At 43.6% G+C, this 21,152-nt stretch overlaps 2 protein-coding genes across 2 annotated transcripts in view; one reads left to right on the forward strand and one right to left on the reverse strand.

Moving 5' to 3' along the window:
- Positions 1-11,256, forward strand: toe1 (target of EGR1, exonuclease). The gene is made up of 7 exons (XM_058418188.1): positions 1-445; positions 539-579; positions 1,430-1,526; positions 1,619-1,777; positions 7,854-8,113; positions 8,626-8,788; positions 9,236-11,256. Exons 1-7 carry the CDS (start codon positions 332-334, stop codon positions 9,899-9,901), a joined length of 1,500 nt encoding a protein of 499 aa, XP_058274171.1. The 5' UTR covers positions 1-331; the 3' UTR covers positions 9,902-11,256.
- Positions 11,250-21,152, reverse strand: part of tesk2 (testis associated actin remodelling kinase 2) — a 25,222-nt gene continuing 15,319 nt past the window's right edge. The window contains exons 5-11 of the mRNA XM_058418187.1: positions 17,138-17,284; positions 16,254-16,336; positions 15,725-15,809; positions 15,557-15,640; positions 15,081-15,167; positions 14,453-14,591; positions 11,250-12,096 (exon numbers count right to left, since the gene is read on the reverse strand). Coding sequence (XP_058274170.1) covers positions 11,261-12,096; positions 14,453-14,591; positions 15,081-15,167; positions 15,557-15,640; positions 15,725-15,809; positions 16,254-16,336; positions 17,138-17,284 — 1,461 coding nt within the window. The 3' untranslated portion in view covers positions 11,250-11,260. The remainder of the gene's footprint in view (positions 12,097-14,452; positions 14,592-15,080; positions 15,168-15,556; positions 15,641-15,724; positions 15,810-16,253; positions 16,337-17,137; positions 17,285-21,152) is intronic.

Consider the following 21,152-nt stretch of genomic DNA (forward strand, 5'->3'; position numbering starts at 1 on the left):
GTGGTTTGAGATTTGAGAACGACCAAACAAAGGACACTCACATGGTGGAAAAGTCACGCGTGGAAGTGGTTATTATTTATTTTGTATTAAAACACGGAACAACAATTAAGTAAAAAGAATTAAATCTAATCTTTAAAACGCGTGTTTAGAAAAATGTAGACACAACAAACACGCGTCAGAGGCTTGCATGTAATCATTTATATTGTTATTTTAGAAAATATTTAGGTTAAAAATATATTTTATACAGGTTTCATTTCAAAAAGAAATCAAACCCACCACAGTGGGTCTACTGTATTAGTTTATTTTATTTTAAATTATTAAGCAGTAAATAATGAACTCTTCAGTGGTGGTTCCTGTTATAGATGTCCAGAGTAATAACTTTAAAGAGTTATGGCCTGCAATGGTGCTCGCTTTTAAAACCTCCTCATTTATCGCCCTGGACACGGTGAGCCTTATTAAACACTCATTAAATCATTCACACTTTTATCTTTTTCCTTTCACTGGCCACTGATTCTCTCTCTCTGTCCTTTTCTTTCAGGAACTCAGCGGTCTTGGAGCGAGGAAAGCTCTTCTAGCGGAGTGAGTATTAAAGGTGCAGTCTGTAAATCCTCAGTAAACCTAAAACAAGCCTCTGATATTTAAGACACATTTGTTAAACGTAATTGGGAATTTTTGCTGTCCGATAAATATGGCTAGACTTTTTGGTTTAGGCTTCTGTTTACAGTTTTTTTTTTCCGATGCGGAACTATGGCCCCGCCCCCTGTCTAAGATATAACTTATAATAGTCATAGAAGTGAATTAATAAACGCTTTTAAAGGCTCCAAATACAGCGTAAATGATAGATAAATTGATTGATTATATTGCCAAATGTTTTGGGACACCCCTCCAAATCATTGAATTCAGGGGTTGGGCTCGGCCCCTTAGTTCCAGTGAAAGGAACTCTTAATGCTTCAGCTTCATACCAAGACATTTTGGACAATTTCATGCTCTTTGTGGGAACAGTTTGGGGATGACCCCTTCCTGTTCCAACATGACTGCACACCAGTGCACAAAGCAAGGTCCATAAAGACAAAGGATGAGTGAGTTTGGTGTGGAGGAACTTGACTGGCCTGCACAGAGTCCTGACCTCAACTCCATAGAACACCTTTGGGATGAATTAGAGCGGAGACTGTGAGACAGACCTTCTCATCCAACATCACTGCCTGTCCTCACAAATGTGCTTCTAGAGGAACGGTCAAAAATTCCCGTAAACACACTCCTAAACCTTGTGGAAAGCCTTCCCAGAAGAGTTGAAGCTGTTATAGCTGCAACTCCATATTACATTCATGTAAAGGAAAAACGGATACTAATATATAAAGATTTCTGTATTGTGAGTCTGAATTCTGTTAGATGATATAAGAATTGTTTTTTTTCCTCTCCTCCTCTCTAGGTCGATTGAGGATCGTTATAAAGCGATATGCCACGCAGCCAGGACCCGCTCTGTTCTGTCTCTGGGACTTGCCTGTTACAAGAAACTCGACGATAAAGTGAGTGTTTTTATCTTTAAACCCTGTTCAGCTGCCTCTTTCCTTTCCTGCGTAACCCCCTCCCCCAATATGTCTGGACTCTGTGTCTGCAGGCGGACAGGACGTACCTGGTTCAGGTGTACAATCTGACACTGCTGTGTGCGGAGGAATACGTGATCGAGCCGCAGTCGGTGCAGTTCCTCGTTCAGCACGGGTTCGACTTCAACAAGCAGTACGCTCAGGGCGTTCCCTACGACAAGGGCAATGATAAGGTGAGTGCGTGGCAGACAGACGCTGGTGTCCTCTTTGTATCTCTTTGTATCAACAGTGATTTGTTATTGAGTCTGATCTTATTTATTAAAGAATAAATAAGAATAGGAGAATCCATTTAACGTTGTGGAACGTTTGCATAACAAGTTCGGTCTTATCAATTATATCATTTATATGACAGAGAGAAACAAATCGAGAAAGAGAGTGAAATAGACAGCAAGAAAGAGGAACAGATTAAAAGACAGAGAGAGACAGATAGATGGAAAGTGAAACTGGGAGAGAGAGACAAAGATTGAGAGAGAGATGGAGTCAGAGAGAGAGAGAAATGGAAACAGATGAGAGTGATGGAGACAGGTAGAGAGATGGAAAGGGATGGAGAGATAGAGATGGGGACAGAGAGAGATAAAGAGATGCGGAGAGACAGAAAGATATATAGAGAGAGTGATGCAGACAGAGAGAGATGGAGAGACAGAAAGAGATGGGGAGAGAGAGAGAGAGAGAGGTGGAGAGACAAAGATATTTATATAGAGAGAGAGTGATGCAGACAGAGATGGAGAGAGAGAAATAGATAGAGAGAGAGAGTGGTGCAGAGAGAGAGAAAGAGAGATAGATCGAGATGGAGAGAGAGCATGAGCGATGCAGATAGAGATGGAGACAGAGAGTGATGGAGACAGAGAGAGAAATCGAGATGGAGAGCTATGGAGACAGAGAGAGAGATGGAGACAGAGAGAGAAATCGAGATGGAGAGCTATGGAGACAGAGAGAGAGATGGAGACAGAGAGAGAAATCGAGATGGAGAGCTATGGAGACAGAGAGAGAAATCGAGATGGAGAGCTATGGAGACAGAGAGAGATAGAGATGGAGAGCTATGGAGACAGAGAGAGATGGAGACAGAGAGAGATAGAGATGGAGAGCTATGGAGACAGAGAGAACTCGAGATGGAGAGCTATGGAGACAGAGAGAGATAGAGATGGAGAGCTATGGAGACAGAGAGAGATAGAGATGGAGAGCTATGGAGACAGAGAGAGATAGAGATGGAGAGCTATGGAGACAGAGAGAGATAGAGATGGAGAGCTATGGAGACAGAGAGAACTCGAGATGGAGAGCTATGGAGACAGAGAGAGATGGAGACAGAGAGAGATAGAGATGGAGAGCTATGGAGACAGAGAGAACTCGAGATGGAGAGCTATGGAGACAGAGAGAGAGAGATGGAGAGCTATGGAGACAGAGAGATAGAGATGGAGAGCTATGGAGACAGAGAGAGATGGAGATGGAGAGCTATGGAGACAGAGAGAGATAGAGATGGAGAGCTATGGAGACAGAGAGAGATAGAGATGGAGAGCTATGGAGACAGAGAGAACTCGAGATGGAGAGCTATGGAGACAGAGAGATGGAGACAGAGAGAGATAGAGATGGAGAGCTATGGAGACAGAGAGAACTCGAGATGGAGAGCTATGGAGACAGAGAGAACTCGAGATGGAGAGCTATGGAGACAGAGAGAGATGGAGACAGAGAGATAGAGATGGAGAGCTATGGAGACAGAGAGAGATGGAGACAGAGAGAACTCGAGATGGAGAGCTATGGAGACAGAGAGAGATGGAGACAGAGATAGAGAGCTATGGAGACAGAGAGAGATGGAGACAGAGAACTCGAGATGGAGAGCTATGGAGACAGAGAGAACTCGAGATGGAGAGCTATGGAGACAGAGAGAGATGGAGACAGAGAGAGATAGAGATGGAGAGCTATGGAGACAGAGAGAACTCGAGATGGAGAGCTATGGAGACAGAGAGAGATGGAGACAGAGATAGAGATGGAGAGCTATGGAGACAGAGAGAGAGAGAGAGATGGAGACAGAGAGAGAGATGGAGAGCTATGGAGACAGAGAGAGATGGAGACAGAGAGAACTCGAGATGGAGAGCTATGGAGACAGAGAGAGATGGAGACAGAGATAGAGAGCTATGGAGACAGAGAGAGATGGAGACAGAGAACTCGAGATGGAGAGCTATGGAGACAGAGAGAACTCGAGATGGAGAGCTATGGAGACAGAGAGAGATGGAGACAGAGAGAGATAGAGATGGAGAGCTATGGAGACAGAGAGAACTCGAGATGGAGAGCTATGGAGACAGAGAGAGATGGAGACAGAGAGATAGAGATGGAGAGCTATGGAGACAGAGAGAGAGATGGAGACAGAGAGAGAGATGGAGAGCTATGGAGACAGAGAGATGGAGACAGAGAGAACTCGCGATGGAGAGCTATGGAGACAGAGAGAGATGGAGAGCTATGGAGACAGAGAGAGAGAGATGGAGAGCTATGGAGACAGAGAGAGATGGAGACAGAGAGAAATCGAGATGGAGAGCTATGGAGAGAGAGAGAGAGATGGAGAGCTATGGAGACAGAGAGAAATCGAGATGGAGAGCTATGGAGACAGAGAGAGAAATCGAGATGGAGAGCTATGGAGACAGAGAGAGAAATCGAGATGGAGAGCTATGGAGACAGAGAGAGAGAGATGGAGAGAGAGCATGAGCGATGCAGATAGAGATGGAGACAGAGAGTGATGGAGACAGAGAGAGAAATCGAGATGGAGAGCTATGGAGACAGAGAGATAGAGATGGAGAGCTATGGAGACAGAGAGAAATCGAGATGGAGAGCTATGGAGACAGAGAGAGATGGAGACAGAGAGAGAAATCGAGATGGAGAGCTATGGAGACAGAGAGAGAGATGGAGACAGAGAGAAATCGAGATGGAGAGCTATGGAGACAGAGAGAGAGAGCTATGGAGACAGAGAGAGAAATCGAGATGGAGAGCTATGGAGACAGAGAGAGAGATAGAGATGGAGAGCTATGGAGACAGAGAGAAATCGAGATGGAGAGCTATGGAGAGAGAGATGGAGACAGAGAGAGAAATCGAGATGGAGAGCTATGGAGACAGAGAGAGAGATGGAGACAGAGAGAGAAATCGAGATGGAGAGCTATGGAGACAGAGAGAGATAGAGATGGAGAGCTATGGAGACAGAGAACTCGAGATGGAGAGCTATGGAGACAGAGAACTCGAGATGGAGAGCTATGGAGACAGAGAGAGATGGAGACAGAGAGAGATAGAGATGGAGAGCTATGGAGACAGAGAGAACTCGAGATGGAGAGCTATGGAGACAGAGAGAGAACTCGAGATGGAGAGCTATGGAGACAGAGAGAGATAGAGATGGAGAGAGATGGAGACAGAGAGAGATAGAGATGGAGAGCTATGGAGACAGAGAGAGATGGAGACCTATGGAGACAGAGAGAGAAATCGAGATGGAGAGCTATGGAGACAGAGAGAGAAATCGAGATGGAGAGCTATGGAGACAGAGAGAGAGAGAGATGGAGACAGAGAGAGAGAGAGAGATGGAGACAGAGAGAACTCGAGATGGAGAGCTATGGAGACAGAGAGAGATGGAGACAGAGAGATAGAGATGGAGAGCTATGGAGACAGAGAGATGGAGACAGAGAGAGATAGAGATGGAGAGCTATGGAGACAGAGAGAGAGAGATGGAGAGCTATGGAGACAGAGAGAGAGAGATGGAGAGCTATGGAGACAGAGAGATGGAGACAGAGAGATAGAGATGGAGAGCTATGGAGACAGAGAAATCGAGATGGAGAGCTATGGAGACAGAGAGAGAAATCGAGATGGAGAGCTATGGAGACAGAGAGAGAGAGAGAGAGAGAGATGGAGAGAGAGCATGAGCGATGCAGATAGAGATGGAGACAGAGAGAAATCGAGATGGAGAGCTATGGAGACAGAGAGAGAGAGCTATGGAGACAGAGAGAGAAATCGAGATGGAGAGCTATGGAGACAGAGAGAGAAATCGAGATGGAGAGCTATGGAGAGAGAGAGAGAGATGGAGAGCTATGGAGACAGAGAGAAATCGAGATGGAGAGCTATGGAGACAGAGAGAGAAATCGAGATGGAGACAGAGAGATAGAGATGGAGAGCTATGGAGACAGAGAGAGATAGAGATGGAGAGCTATGGAGACAGAGAGAGATGGAGACAGAACTCGAGATGGAGAGCTATGGAGACAGAGGGAGATGGAGACAGAGAGAACTCGAGATGGAGAGCTATGGAGACAGAGAGATGGAGACAGAGAGAGATAGAGATGGAGAGCTATGGAGACAGAGAGAGAGAGATGGAGAGCTATGGAGACAGAGAGAGAGAGATGGAGAGCTATGGAGACAGAGAGAGAGAGATGGAGAGCTATGGAGACAGAGAGAGAGATGGAGAGCTATGGAGACAGAGAGAGAGAGATGGAGAGCTATGGAGACAGAGAGAGATAGAGATGGAGAGCTATGGATACAGAGAGAGAGAGAGAGATGGAGAGCTATGGAGACAGAGAAATCGAGATGGAGAGCTATGGAGACAGAGAGAAATCGAGATGGAGAGCTATGGAGACAGAGAGAGAGAGAGAGAGAGATTTAGACAGAGAGAGAGAGATGGAGACAGAGAGAAATCGAGATGGAGAGCTATGGAGACAGAGAGAACTCGAGATGGAGAGCTATGGAGACAGAGAGAGATGGAGAGCTATGGAGACAGAGAGAGAGAGAGAGAGATGGAGACAGAGAGAGATAGAGATGGAGAGCTATGGAGACAGAGAGAGAGAGAGATTTAGACAGAGAGAGAGAGAGAGATGGAGACAGAGAGAAATCGAGATGGAGAGCTATGGAGACAGAGAGAACTCGAGATGGAGAGCTATGGAGACAGAGAGAGATGGAGAGCTATGGAGACAGAGAGAGATAGAGATGGAGAGCTATGGAGACAGAGAGAGAGAGAGAGATGGAGACAGAGAGAGAGAGAGATGGAGACAGAGAGAGATAGAGATGGAGAGCTATGGAGACAGAGAGAGATGGAGACAGAGAGAACTCGAGATGGAGAGCTATGGAGACAGAGAGAGATGGAGACAGAGAGATGGAGACAGAGAGAGATAGAGATGGAGAGCTATGGAGACAGAGAGAGAGAGATGGAGAGCTATGGAGACAGAGAGAGAGAGATGGAGAGCTATGGAGACAGAGAGAGAGAGATGGAGAGCTATGGAGACAGAGAGAGAGAGATGGAGAGCTATGGAGACAGAGAGAGAGATGGAGAGCTATGGAGACAGAGAGAGATGGAGACAGAGAGAGATAGAGATGGAGAGCTATGGATACAGAGAGAGAGAGAGAGATGGAGAGCTATGGAGACAGAAATCGAGATGGAGAGCTATGGAGACAGAGAGAGAAATCGAGATGGAGAGCTATGGAGACAGAGAGAGAGAGAGAGAGAGATTTAGACAGAGAGAGAGAGAGAGAGATGGAGACAGAGAGAAATCGAGATGGAGAGCTATGGAGACAGAGAGAACTCGAGATGGAGAGCTATGAAGACAGAGAGAGATGGAGAGCTATGGAGACAGAGAGAGAGAGAGAGAGAGAGATGGAGACAGAGAGAGATAGAGATGGAGAGCTATGGAGACAGAGAAATCGAGATGGAGAGCTATGGAGACAGAGAGAGAGATAGAGATGGAGAGCTATGGAGACAGAGAGAGAGATAGAGATGGAGAGCTATGGAGACAGAGAGAGAGAGAGATAGAGATGGAGAGCTATGGAGACAGAGAGAGAGATAGAGATGGAGAGCTATGGAGACAGAGAGAGAGATAGAGATGGAGAGCTATGGAGACAGAGAGAGAGATAGAGATGGAGAGCTATGGAGACAGAGAGAGAGATAGAGATGGAGAGCTATGGAGACAGAGAGAGAGATAGAGATGGAGAGCTATGGAGACAGAGAGAGAGAGAGAGATGGAGATGGAGAGCTATGGAGACAGAGAGAGAAATCGAGATGGAGAGCTATGGAGACAGAGAGAGAGAGAGAGAGAGATGGAGACAGAGAGAGATAGAGATGGAGAGCTATGGAGACAGAGAGAGAGAGAATGAGTGTAACTCAGATTTTTTCCAGTTTGTCATTTGAGAAGGGAAATATAACAAATGGGAAAGAGGACATTCCCAATATTTAGTCTGAAATACTGAACAAACTGAACGTGTGTGTGTGTGTGTGTGTGTGTGTGTGTGTGTGTGTGTTAGGGTGGAGAACCTCAGGGTGTGACCATGCGTACGTTGTTTGTGGAGCTCCTGAGGGCCAACAAGCCTCTGGTGCTCCATAACGGCCTGATCGACCTGATCTTCCTGTACCAGTGCTTCTACACTCAGCTGCCCGAAAAACTGGGAACCTTCACAGCTGACCTGTCCGAGATGTTCCCCGCCGGCGTCTACGACACCAAATACACCACCGAGTACGAGCTGCGCTTCACCGCTTCCTACCTGGAGTACGCTTATAAGAAGTGGTATGTAAAATAAAATAAAATTAAATAAATAAATAAATAAACACACACTAAAAAAAGTTTCACATAAAATCCCAGGTGCATTTAAAGTAAAACAAAAAACAATAAAAATAATTAATTACTAGCAATAAAACAAATATGATAAATTAATTGTAATTAAATTAAAATGAATTCATGAGCAACTGAAAAAAATCTTTAAAAATAAAAATAATTCTAAAAACACTCATCAAATCAAATCAATATTTATTTAGTTAGTTAGTTTTGCATTATTGTACTTGGAAAAATTTCAAAAATTGAGAGAGAAAAAAAAGAATAAATTAATAAACTAATATTTACATTTTTCTTTATCATTTTTATTATTTTTAAGACAAAAGCAATATTTTTTTATTTCATTCTAAGTCACTAACGCAGCAGAACTCGGAGGAATGATGTTTCTGGTTATGGAGGATGGAGATGTTCCGCTGGAGCTGCAGCAGGTTTGTGGAGTTTCAGCCGTTTGCTTGTTGTGTTTTCAGTAAACTGGACAACAGCAGGTCCATCACGGCCGCTCAGGATGGACCTCACGTCTTCCTGGAGTTTTGTAATTACACGGGCCGAATGCAGAGCTACGTGGACTACAGGCCTTGCACTGACAGCCTCGGCCGTGACGGACCTCTGAACATCTGCATTCAGTTCTCGGTAAGTTCCTCTCAGGAGTTCATATTTGATTCTTCATAAAATGCTGATTAGTGGCCTTTATTTATTTATTTTAGAACGAATCTATCAGTTTTTTTTCTGTTTATAGTTACATTTCATGTTGTGAAAGATCTACAAAACAAGATCTTTTTTTCCCTTTCTCTTGGAAAATACAAAAATTCAGAGCTTGTATTGGCTGCTAGGATTTCAGCCGCCGCTAGATGTCGCCATTTTCACCGTTTACAGTAACGCACATCTTTAAAAACTGAAAGAAGTAGTAGTTATGATTCAAAAATTGTTTTTAAAGCTGGTGAGAAACAAATAATTGATTTAGTGTGTCGTCTTATACTAATAAGTTTTCAAAACTCTTGTTCATGCGCATTAGGACAATAAATCTCCTCTAAATGCTCCTCTGTGTATTTCCTGAAGTGGTTATGTTTGTTACTGCAGGCTTATGGGTGGTGCCCCAGCGGCTCTAGCTGCCCCATGTCCCACGACACGGACCTTATCATCCGGCAAGACGAGAAAAGCAAAGATGACAAACGGCAAAAAAGGAAGCGCAGGAAGAAGAAGAAAGCCGCGAAGCAGGAGGGAGAAGAGGAGGATGACGAGACGCCGCGGGATAAGAAAGCTCACATGGAGGATGAGGATAAGGATGGCGAAGAGAAAGAAGAGCGGAAAGACGACGAAAAGGTTCAGGAGAAATTGGCGCCTCACGAAGAGATGCTAAGCGGAGAAGCTTCGGCTGCAGAACCTCAGACTGAACTTCAGACTGAACCTCAGAAGATCGAAAGCAACGCTACTCAAACGCAAGAAGCGACGCCCGACGAGAGAAATCAGGGTCCTAAAGCCAGTGAGAGGAAGGCGGAAGGAGGAACGCACAGAGCCGGCTTCGACGCATTCATGACCGGATACATTTTCGCCTTCGCGACCATCCGGAATGCCGGAGAATCCGACTCCTGGATTCCTGCCTGTGCCAACAAGCTGTATCTGAGCGGCAAGAGCGTGCCGCTTCACGTCACCAAGAGCACCTTCTCCAAGTCTTCCAGAGCTCACGTCACCAAGATGGAGCACATCTGGAGAAAACGCTTTCCCAAAGCGGACGGGAACGCGTGACTGTTTTGTAATAAATTTGTTTCAGTAATAAAACATTGTGATTTTATATAAAAAAGTGTGAACAATTTACTGCTTACCCTTTCATGCAGCACTTAATCTACACAGGTTTCACACACCGCTTCAGGTCAGGGTGAAGGTGGATCCAGAGTCTATCCCGGGAACACCGGGGGTGAGGCAGGAACACACACGGTCACAACTCGGAACAATTCAGCCTCACTAATCCACCTGCTTGCACATTTTCGGACGTTTAGAAGAAAAACGGGTACGTTTCAATTTAGCCCCTCCCCTTTTACTGTGATGTATGGAAGGGGTGTGGCCCGGCGCAGCGCTGCAAAATAGTGCGCTTTTATCTTAGTTTCATACAGAAAGACAACAGAAATTGATCACAAAGAGAAAAAACTCACATTTCATTCTGAATGATTCCCTCGGGTTTAAACGACACAAAAGCAAATCATTTATTATTCTTTTTAAACGACTGAATATACATACATGCACATTAAAAAAAAAAAAAAAAAAAAAAGAAGCCATATGAACAACAAAAAAGAAGGTCCTGATCTGTCTTTGGTAGAAATTATACATCTCTGAACATCAATTACAAACCTGTAGGATGAGAAAAACAGCCAGGACGAAACACGTCGAGACGCCAGAACACATATTTACAACATATTTTTATACGTTTGTGCTCATCCAACTGTATTAATAATACGCTTTACACACAGTTGACCAGCAGGGAAAATAAGACATAGTAAAACTCTTTTTTTTTCTCCCATCCTCATAAATATCAAAATAGAGCTTCTCTCTATATTACTATAAAACTAGTCTGCTTCGGTTAGATTTATTGCATAGAAATGTAGTGACGACTCCAACAAAACAACGATATTAAAAAGATTATTAACTCAAGTTCCTCGATTCAAGTGCAAGTTACACATTTTTAAGTAGTTACAGACATGGACGCTGTTTATTAGGGTAAGCGTTTTATCTCTGCGGGAGTAACACTCGCTCGAACCCAGGCGAACCGCGCGTACGGAATGTTTCTCTTCCAGCGATCAGGTGTGCTAATTAAGAGGAGATGCATACAGTGCAAAATTACGAGTGAATATCTGTAATAACGTTTAAATACCTGAAAAACAAAACAAAAAACCCAACAAAATCACAATTCTGTTAATTCTAGCTTTTACGATTCCCTAAAAAAAAAAAAAAAACGATCTCGAGTCACAGAAAGTGTTTTGTCCGATTAAGATAAACATAGTGCTCGTAAAAATACATTCATTTGATCTCCGCCTGTGTGAGCGCTGGATGGTTATTATTTTCGCGCTGTGTGAAGTGTTAGATAACGCGATGATGTCGCGCTATAACTCCTCAGATGTCGCATCGGGACAGGAGGTCGGGTGACGCGGACGCGCGGCAGGGTGCCAGAACGATGGAACGCAGTTCCTGGGGTTCGGCAGGCGCGCTCAGAGGGAGCGGGTTCCTGCCGGTTAGGGAGAACAAACTGGACGCGTTCTCTTCATCCTCGGCTTCCATGTCCTCTCCGTTTCCGTTAGGCAGCTGGTTCCGCTCCTTGTCGTCGTCGTCGTTTATGAAGCTGCCTCTGCTATTCGAGCAGTCCATGGCTTCGTCGGTCTCGGCCGAGCTCTCGTCCGACTCCGCCTTCACTGTGGAAGGTTCTCGGGGTCTGTATGGCGGGATCTCGGGCACGGCGTATTTCTTCGCCCAGCCGCTGAGCGCTTTTGGCCGGACGTCTCCGCCCTCGCTTCTGGCCGCGCCAAAGGCTTCGGACAGCGCCTGCTGCGGAGACACGGGCAGAGAGTGGCACTGCCGTCCTGGCAGCTGCCACAGTTCGGGCCACGAGCTGCCGGCGTTGCTCTGAGGCTGGTACGAGCTCATGCTGCCTCGCGGCGAGTGCAAGTCGAACATGAGCGAGAACACCGACTTGCTGGGCATGTCAAAGAACTTAATCTTACCGCCCTTGAGGTCCTCGCGGGCACTGAAAGGGTTGACCTTGGGGATTCCTCGTGGTCCGGGGTTGTAGTAAGGGTCCTGGACGTTGACCTTGCGGCCTGGTTTGCGCGAAAAGATATCCGACTGGCTGCGAGAGAGCCAGATGTTGCGTCGTGGACGAGGAGACTTGGGCGGGATCTTATCATCCTGTAAACCCAGAGGGTTCAGCCGCTTTATACCCTGGAATTTTTCACCTAGACACAGAGAAGAACATCAGACCATTCACATGCTGAATTATTTCTACATTTTCTCTCTCTCTCTCTCTCTCTCTCTCTCTCTCTCTCTCTCTCTCATATATATATATATATATATATGTATGTATATGTATATGTATATATGTGTATGTATATACATACATACATATATACATACACACACACACAGTTTGGACACACCTTCTAATTCCATGGTCTTTCCTGATGTTTATTTCTTTCTACATTGTAAAACAATGCTGAAGGCGGCCGAAATCCACAATAATGTCGTTTGAACAGTTGATATTGAGATATGTCTGCTACTGATGCTCTGTAAAGCCTTCATAACGCCTCTAATCTGAGGTGCTGTTAATTGGTGATTTCTGAGGCTGGTCACTCTAAATGAACTTCTCCTCTGCAGCAGAGGTCAGTTTTGGTCTTGCTTTACTGGGATGGTCTTCATGTGAGCCAGTTTCATCATGGTGCTTGATGGGTTTTGCAAATGCACTTGACAATACTGTTCTTGCAAGAACTATTCCAGAACACCTGACCTTCATGTCTTAAAATAACAACTGACTGTTTTTTGTTGTTACATATGGATTACTGAAGTCCATGGGTGTTATTTCATAGTTTTGAAATCTCCAGTATTGTTCTAGAATTCAGTATTGTTCTAAACAAAAAACATTGAATTAAAAGGTGTGTCCAAACTTTTGACTGGTAATGTGTATATATATATATATATATATATGGTCCTTAGATTGAAATGCGTTACTTTTTACATGCATTTCAACCAGAAAAGGAAAAGTTCTAGAAGTCCCTCAGAAGTGAAAGGGAAGAAAATCGCATTTAAAAATTTCATTTCAATTACATGACTAAATCAACATTGATAACCTAATTAATTCACTGGAAAATTGTCTTAATCTCAATAAAAAACATTTCCATCATCATGATAAATTGCACTATATTGCCAAAACTAGGACATCTGCCTTTACATGCACATGAATGTAATATGGAGTTGTCCCGCCCTTTACAGCTATAACAGCTTCAACTCTTCTGGGAAGGCTTTCCACAAGGTTTAGGAGTGTGTTTATGGGAATTTTTGACCGTTCCTCTAGAATCACATTTGTGAGGACAGGCACTGATGTTGGACGAGAAGGTCTGGCTCACAGTCTCCGCTCTAATTCATCCCAAAGGTGTTCTATGGAGTTGAGGTCAGGACTCTGTGCAGGCCAGTCAAGTTCCTCCACACCAAACTCACTCATCCATGTCTTTATGGACCTTGCTTTGGTCACTGGTGTGCAGTCATGTTGGAACAGGAAGGGGTCATCCCCAAACTGTTCCCACAAAGTCGGGAACATGAAATTGTCCAAAATGTCTTGGTATGAAGCTGAAGCATTAAGAGTTCCTTTCACTGGAACTAAGGGGCCGAGCCCAACCCCTGAAAAACAACACCTGAACTCAATGATTTGGAGGGGTGTCCCAATACTTTTGGCAATATAATGTATATTTATGTTTTTCCTGAACCAGAGGTGTCCTAGCATGTTACTGAGTAAAACATGTTACTTTTTTTCCGGGTGATTTTAACATCTCTCTCCACCAGGGGGCGCCACGCAACACAACTAATCCGAGCCTGCTTGAGGCCAGAACTAAAGGTAAATCGTGCACCAGGGGATTGTGTGAAGCTCTAGGCTGAAATCGTGGTATGTGTGGAATTGCACGCATTACAAACACAGCACCGTCGCTCAGCCTTGTTTGGGATAATGCTAAAAAGCCGAGCAGATGTTCTCGGCTGAAAGCTTAGCGGAAGAACAGAACCAAAACAAACAAAACAAAACAAAACTGCACAGGCTGCTGCTGCTCAGGTGGCAAAATGTTCCCGTCCAGAAATAGAAGAGGAGTGAAGGGATGCTGAATGATTGATGGGATGCCCGGTGAGAGAGCTGGCCCTCCCTCGCTTCCTGGATTAGCTGCCAAAGGAAATTAGAGAGCAGGGTTGTAAAAACGAGAGTGTAACCGGAGCTGGTGTGCGAGCAGACGGAGCGCTTCAGCGAAAAGACGGCAGGCTGCAACGCTCGAGGAGGTGTGTCAGGTGGAGGACCAGGTCGTGTGTGTTTTACAGCTTCCAAGGAAACGTCCAAAGTATGACGAGCTGTTCGAAGGAACTCTGGTGTGGAATAGTGGATCGCTGGCCGTCTGTTTTGTTTATATTTGGTTATATCCTGACTTCTGATGAATCATTCATTCTGGCAAAGCTTGTTAATGAGCTAACAAACACGTCCAGCTGTAAGGATCCTAATGTTGCACTTTATTATTATTATCATTATTATGTATAGTGTGAGTGTGTGTGTTGGTTACACACCTTTAGGGATGCTCTTTTTCTCAATCTCGGCTGGTATATGGATCCTCTCCCTTTCTCCATCTTCAGCCTTCAGCCGCCGCTGGATGTCCTCCAGCCTCTTAACGATATCCGGGAATGACGGCCTGAGTTTTGGGTCCATCTGCAAGGCAAAATGCTAATGATGAAAATTCTTTAAAGCTGCATGTCAGGCCAAAATGTTTTCCCTTTATTCCAAATATAGTAATACAGTCGATCCCTGTTAGGAAACACGAGAGCGTGAGGTTTACACACCCAGGTGTCCGACATGTTACTTTTACAGTGTTTCTGTTTATTGTTTTGAAATAAAAACTGCTTAAACACAGCACACGACAAAGCTAAGGTGAAAATAGAACACAAACCAATAAATAAAACATCTGTGGAAAGCTTATAGAGATCACACAAAGGTCACGAACAGGAAAAATGTCACGTTCAGATTGATCCGCTCTGAGGCGGTGGATTAGCAACGGTTTTCATTTACAGAATTATAGAAAAGGATGTATACGATGTACATAATTTGACTCAGGATCGATTCTCTATCCAGCAGACAGTGAGGAGAGAGGCTCGGGGTGTGATGAAGACGAAGATGAAGCTTTAAAGTCACAACACTTACGTTGCAGCAGTTGAAGGCGAGCTGCAGGAAGTCAGGAGGACAGTCTCCAACCATGTGCTGGAACGCATGATAATCCAAGCCGAAGTTCTGCCAGAGCAAACACACACACACCATGAACAACATGTATGACATCATTGATTATAAACACAGGCCTAAAAACTGCACAAGAAGTGAAATATATACAGCAGGCATTCATCAGCTGAATCTCTCTTACACACACACACACACACACACACACACAAATTACTGTCCTAACCTCAACCTCATTTGCATGCATGAACACCTCTTGGATCTGGACTTTCTAAATGATTATCTATTCATCATTGGACTGCCTGCAGGATGAGTTCTCTGTGTTCAGGAAGTTAAACAGGAGTCTGTTTGTGCCACATTTCCTTGCATCACACAGAGTTACTTGTTTTGATTGACAGGTATCTCTCAGGTCAGAGCGATTTATCTGTGAGAAGCACAGCACTGACCTCGGTGCGAGGCAGGTAGTCGGGATCGGCCTGTATCCTGGCGATGATCTCACACAGGATGATGCCGTAGGAGAAGACGTCGGCCTGGAGAAGAAGTTTGAGTTATGTATTATAATCGAGTGCGTCTGTGACTCGTGAACTGAACTGTTCTGGATCTTGTCGTCTCACCTTCTCGTTGTATGGTTCGTCTCGCAGAACCTCCGGAGCCATCCAGAACGGAGAACCCACAACCGCCAGCTTCTCACCGTCGACCCTGCACACACAAGAGCGAGAGATTCTTAAACAAGTTCATGCATGTTCTACAAAGAACCCCCCCGAGGTGAAGGGGAAGTCTTCGATCATGTTAATGTCAGTGAAGAAATGCATGAGTGAGAGTGAGAGAGAGAGAGAGAGAGAGAGAGAGAGAGATTTAGAGAACTTCTTTAGTTGCTTTGGTATTATTAGCTCTCATATTAGTTCACTTCTGAACACTATGTTCTGCCAGATCAGATGCCCTTACAAACCAGACACACACACACACACACCTCCAGATGAACACTCGCTTTATCTTTATTCATTGAACACATTAAAGTTGCTTGCTTGTTATCGTTGCCACTGAGCAGAACACAAATCCCAAATTAGCCTGGTGTTGAACTAAAGGTGCAAGTCCTGGAGGATGAACACACACACACAAAAGGGTCACTGTAGGGTCACTTACTCATGACTGGGGATTTTTTCTGCGAGGCCGAAATCTCCGACGATGGCGGTGTAACCGTTTTCATCTGATTTTATCAGGCAGTTCTGTAAAAACACACACACACACCCTGTATACTGATGCACTGGCAATATTAATAGGTTACACCGATTCATCCCCAGTAAACCCCCAACACACACACACACAAACCCTATTAAATTGTTGGGAGGAAGCTGGGCAAAAGTTTTAGCACCCTTCACAAATATTATTACATAACTACTTATAATTATTTATTTATTTTTATATATATATATATATATATATATATATATATATATATATATATATATATATATATATATATGTATATATATATATCTATATTTATTTATTTATTTAGAGCAGAAAAGACGATTAAATGCAAGTGTTTCTTTCTTGCGAGCGATGCGTCCAGTTAAATTAGTCAGACCCTTATTAAGTGCAAAAGTAAGTGCACCCGCTGACAAGCTGCAGAGAAACGATCCTCAGTGTTTACACTCCAGGTTCTCACGGTGATTCCTGACGTCAGAAAGTCACGTGTCTACAAAATCGAGTGCTGCCTGTGATCTCGTACTGGATTCTTCTGGAAAGTATGTGGTTCTGCAGCATGCATTAATCTATCTAGACAAACAGTTTTTTCCAATTCCAGACATTACAGGAAATAAAGATAGTGCAAGATGCCTAGCTTCAGAAAGGAATTCATGTTTGTTGTTTTAAGCATAATAACAGACGAAATTAGCCGTGCTTTCTGAGTGGGCGGAGCATCAAGCATCGCTTCATCTCATCTGTCAATCACAGCCTAGCCATACTCATGTTTTGATAAACATGAGATGCGTCTTGAAGGAAGCGAGAGTGTCTCTGTGTGTTACCTTGGAGGTGAGGTCTCTGTGAAAGATGCCCTTGGAGTGCAGGTAGGCCAGACCCATGGCGATGTCTGACGCCAGTTTGACCCGTGTGGTCCAGCTCAGGTACTTGTTGCTGTCCAGCAGCTGCTCCAAGTTCCCACCATTGATGTACTGCAGGAAAGCACCGGTCAGTTACATGACTATGAGACTCTGGATATTAGGAATCTTGCTTACAAGAAATTATTTTTCCCTCAACAAACATTTATTATTTAATAAATAAATAAATAAAAACATTATATGGTCTACAGTGGCATTTTAATTTTTATTCTTTTTTTCCTATTTTTAATAAATGTTTTTGGATATTATACAGCATATTACTTGCCCACACTATTCTACTTTACATTTTAAAACATTATTATTTCTTTTAATATTAAACAATTCATTTTTACACAATTAAAATGCACATTTATTCCTTATATTTATTAACAAATAAAACACAATATTCAACACGATGTTATTAGAAAATTTCTTGGGTTGCCAGTTTTCTTTGTACTTCCACAAGGTTTCTATGCTGCCTAAATTCTAAATATCCTGAGGTAAAATTGACAATCCTGAGGGTCAGTACATCAGTAGGTGAAAATCCACCTGGCTCTCAGTGGGGCTGGTCAAAGAAAAAGAAAAACAAACAAACAAACAAACAAATCCCAGCACCAAATCCCACATTTTATTGGTTTTTAAATCTGAAGTGGTTTAACTCTCTGTGTTCGTGTACGTCTCGACTCGGCTGCTCTATTAATCCGTTCTTTCTCAGCCTCCTGTGGTGTGACCTAACCGTGAGACAAAAAGTCTCAGTGTCCCTCTTTGTCCTACTTTCCCGTTTTTCTGAACTTCAGAGAAAATCAAACTGCCGTGAAGTGAAGATTTTTTAAAATCAGCGATGCTTCCTCTTCCTCCTCGGTTTGCTGTCACTGACCTTAAATACAACCGTTCTCCGAGACCTCTATCTGTTCATCTGCTTTATCTTTCGCTGTTTAATCTGCACTAATGGACTTACTGAAGGGAGCTAAAGTTCATGCACTGACACATGGGAGGCGTCGTTTACACTCACGCTGACAGGCAGGGTGAAGACGAGGGCAGCCATGACATCATCGCCTAGTACAGTAAAAAATGTGTGCAAGGAGGAAGATTCCTCTTTTGTATCATACCACAGAAAAGCGCGAAATATACAACTTACACAACATTACACAACATTACACAACGTTACACAACGTCTTTTACGCCAGAACCTGACAGCAGCACACAGGGGTGAATCCTGGACTCTGATTGGTCGGATGACATCGATGCGTTTTCTAGAACAGCGGCTCTGGCGGTAAAGCAGGTTTGTGTTAATGCACTTGTTAGTTTCTATAGTAACGGTAGAGAATTATCGGGGTTGTGTGCTTGTTGATCTGGTGATGCTTCCTGTAAACAGGGGTTTATGTAACATTATCAGATAAAACAGAAGTAATGTTTCAGTCTGAAATAAATAATACCTACATCTACACTGTGGTAGAAGAAGAATACAAAGCTTCAGGATTTGCCGTTATTAGAAAACTCTACCATGTTTTCTGATCAGAGCGCGGTGTTTTACACCCGTCCTGTGGTTCTGAGTGTCCCTGTTTTGATTAAAGGTATCAGCTTCCTGTTTAAACCGAGCGCTCGAATGCAAATAATGCCTCCGGTGTCCGCTCTGGAACCGGAGCCTGTGGTCATCGTGGCACCGTTGCCGGTGTGTGGCGAATTGGACAACTTTGAAACGAAGCGGGTGTCTGGTCGAGACGTATCAATCGGAGTTCTGAGAGAGATGAAGGCGGTGATGTGAAGGCTATATTTAAGCGAAGGTTCTGGTGCACCATAGCATTCTCGCTCTCTCATAGCAGACAGACAGCTCATGCATTTGAGGCTATATATACAGTCTACTCTGGGCTTGGCTATTTCTGCCCTGTTTACTTCATTTGACCCAAATGCAGATGACCTGGAAGGTGTTTTGTGGCTGTATGTAATAACCAGTTAATCCAAACTGGACATTTGTATGATTACATATATTGCAACATCGGTGTAGAACACGACCTCTAACCTCTTACAGGATCAAAAACACGGCCACAGAATCACTAAAAACATCATAAATATTTCAGCATTAAGACTGATATGAAGTTGATATGTTTTTCCATAAAAAGTGTCAAATAACAACGTGAGAATGCATTTTAGAATTAATTACTGAATATGAGTGATGATTATTTCAGCCTCCGTCACGGTGCCCGCTCAGGGACGTGCCAGGTGGCAGACGTGCGGCGTGGATTGTTCAGCGTTACACCGATGACAGACTTGTGTTTGTATATAACACACCGGAGGCTGCGGTGGTGGGCGTGTGTTAACGCGGTGCATGGCACCGGAGCTCGTCTGTTACTCATCGTGTTTACCTGAAGATCCGGTTCGTGCTGGAACGAGGCCTGATAACACGCGCCATCCGTAAATCAACCTGTCAATCATTCACCTAATCAGTCCCATGTGCCCTTCAACCCTCCTGATCGATACTAATCACACAAACACACACACACACACACACAAGCCTGGGGGATAAACTATTTATTCTGTAATAGAAATTCTCCCGAGGCTGTGTTGAATAAAGCCTGGCTTGTTTTTTCCACCAGCGTGGAAGACAATAATCCGTATTGTCACGATATCACGTGGAAACGTCGTGATGAAATGAAACTTTTTAGCTGGAACCGCAATTTAGTGGCCACGCCGCACGAACTGTGCTTCGTATTAAATTCACTTGAAAATGAACCTATTTTAACCTTGATGGTAAAAATGCAAATCGAGGACGCTGAGAAAGAAGCAGCATGCTGGGTTTCCTTCCTGCAGTTGGCTTGAAGGTGATGGGGTTCGAATGGTAACCCTATGTTCGCAGTGCAGAGTGACAAAGCGAGAGACAGACGTCGGTTTCCTGTGTACGTGTGACACGGAGCCGCGATTTCGCGCCAAGCTGTGCAGGAATCTGGATTTTCTCAGTGCTCGTGAAGAAAAAATCCAAATGTTTGGCTCGAATGATGGCGTGTTCAGACGTTGCATCAGTTCCACAGTCTTTACTTCCTACCTGTGTTTAGTGTCCTAGAAAATCTCATCCTGTATTTAAATCAATATAAAGAAAATTTAAACTTGTGTTCACTCGGTGCCTAAGAAACAAAATGGAGGCTTTGAGAAATGATATATACTGGATGTTTTCTGGAAAACAGTTGTCTCTTCCACTACGATATGATTTTTGTGGTAAAATACTGTATTCTTTATTAATTAATATAACTAGCATTAAAAGAAATCAACATATTTCCCACTAATATCATCATTTTCTTTAAAAAATTTTTAAAAACAGCAGCAGGCCAAGACATGTTCCCTGAGGAAACTCCCTCTTAACCCTCAGGATAATTTCTAATCCAAAACTGAATATATTTAACATGTAGATTCCACAGAGCTGGAATAATTATAATATTATACAGATCACTCTGAATCAGAAGGTATGCTACACAGTAATGAGTACTAGGAATAAAAATAATAATCTCCCAATGGGATCACATCTAACAGACAGAAAACTAAACTCATTCATCTGGTAATAACCGTTATACATTTCTGCAGTTAATTAGCCGCTGAATGCTACAGGTTTCTACAGTTTCTTGGTAGCCGTGTTAGTACAAGTACAAAGTAAAACCTCACAGTTTTCCCCCTCATAATGCTATCAGGTGTTTGGCTGCAATTCATTTTAATGATCTGGTTTTATAACTGGTCCTAGACTCCATCCCTGAGGAACACCTGCAGGTTTTAGGTTTGAAATGTGACTCGATTTGCTTCATTAATGTATAAATGTATAAATGTACTGTATAAGAACACTATTACTGCGTTTATGATTGCTTTAGCGTGGGAAATACTTTCTTTACAGCATGAAGTGTCTTGCTGAGCAATATTTACACTATTTATGCTCATGTGGTGTCTGTGGTAAAATTGTGTT

Source organism: Hemibagrus wyckioides, linkage group LG20 (genome assembly GCF_019097595.1).
Source record: "Hemibagrus wyckioides isolate EC202008001 linkage group LG20, SWU_Hwy_1.0, whole genome shotgun sequence".
Taxonomy (NCBI): Eukaryota; Metazoa; Chordata; class Actinopteri; order Siluriformes; family Bagridae; genus Hemibagrus; species Hemibagrus wyckioides.

Excerpts from the sequence above, each read along its gene's own strand:
- toe1 (XM_058418188.1), top strand. The coding sequence starts at position 332 with ATGAACTCTTCAGTGGTGGTTCCTGTTATAGATGTCCAGAGTAATAAC. Across the intron at positions 1,778-7,853 it reads ACGACAAGGGCAATGATAAG|GGTGGAGAACCTCAGGGTGT; the intron begins GTGAGTGCGTGG and ends TGTGTGTGTTAG. Across the intron at positions 8,789-9,235 it reads ACATCTGCATTCAGTTCTCG|GCTTATGGGTGGTGCCCCAG; the intron begins GTAAGTTCCTCT and ends TTGTTACTGCAG.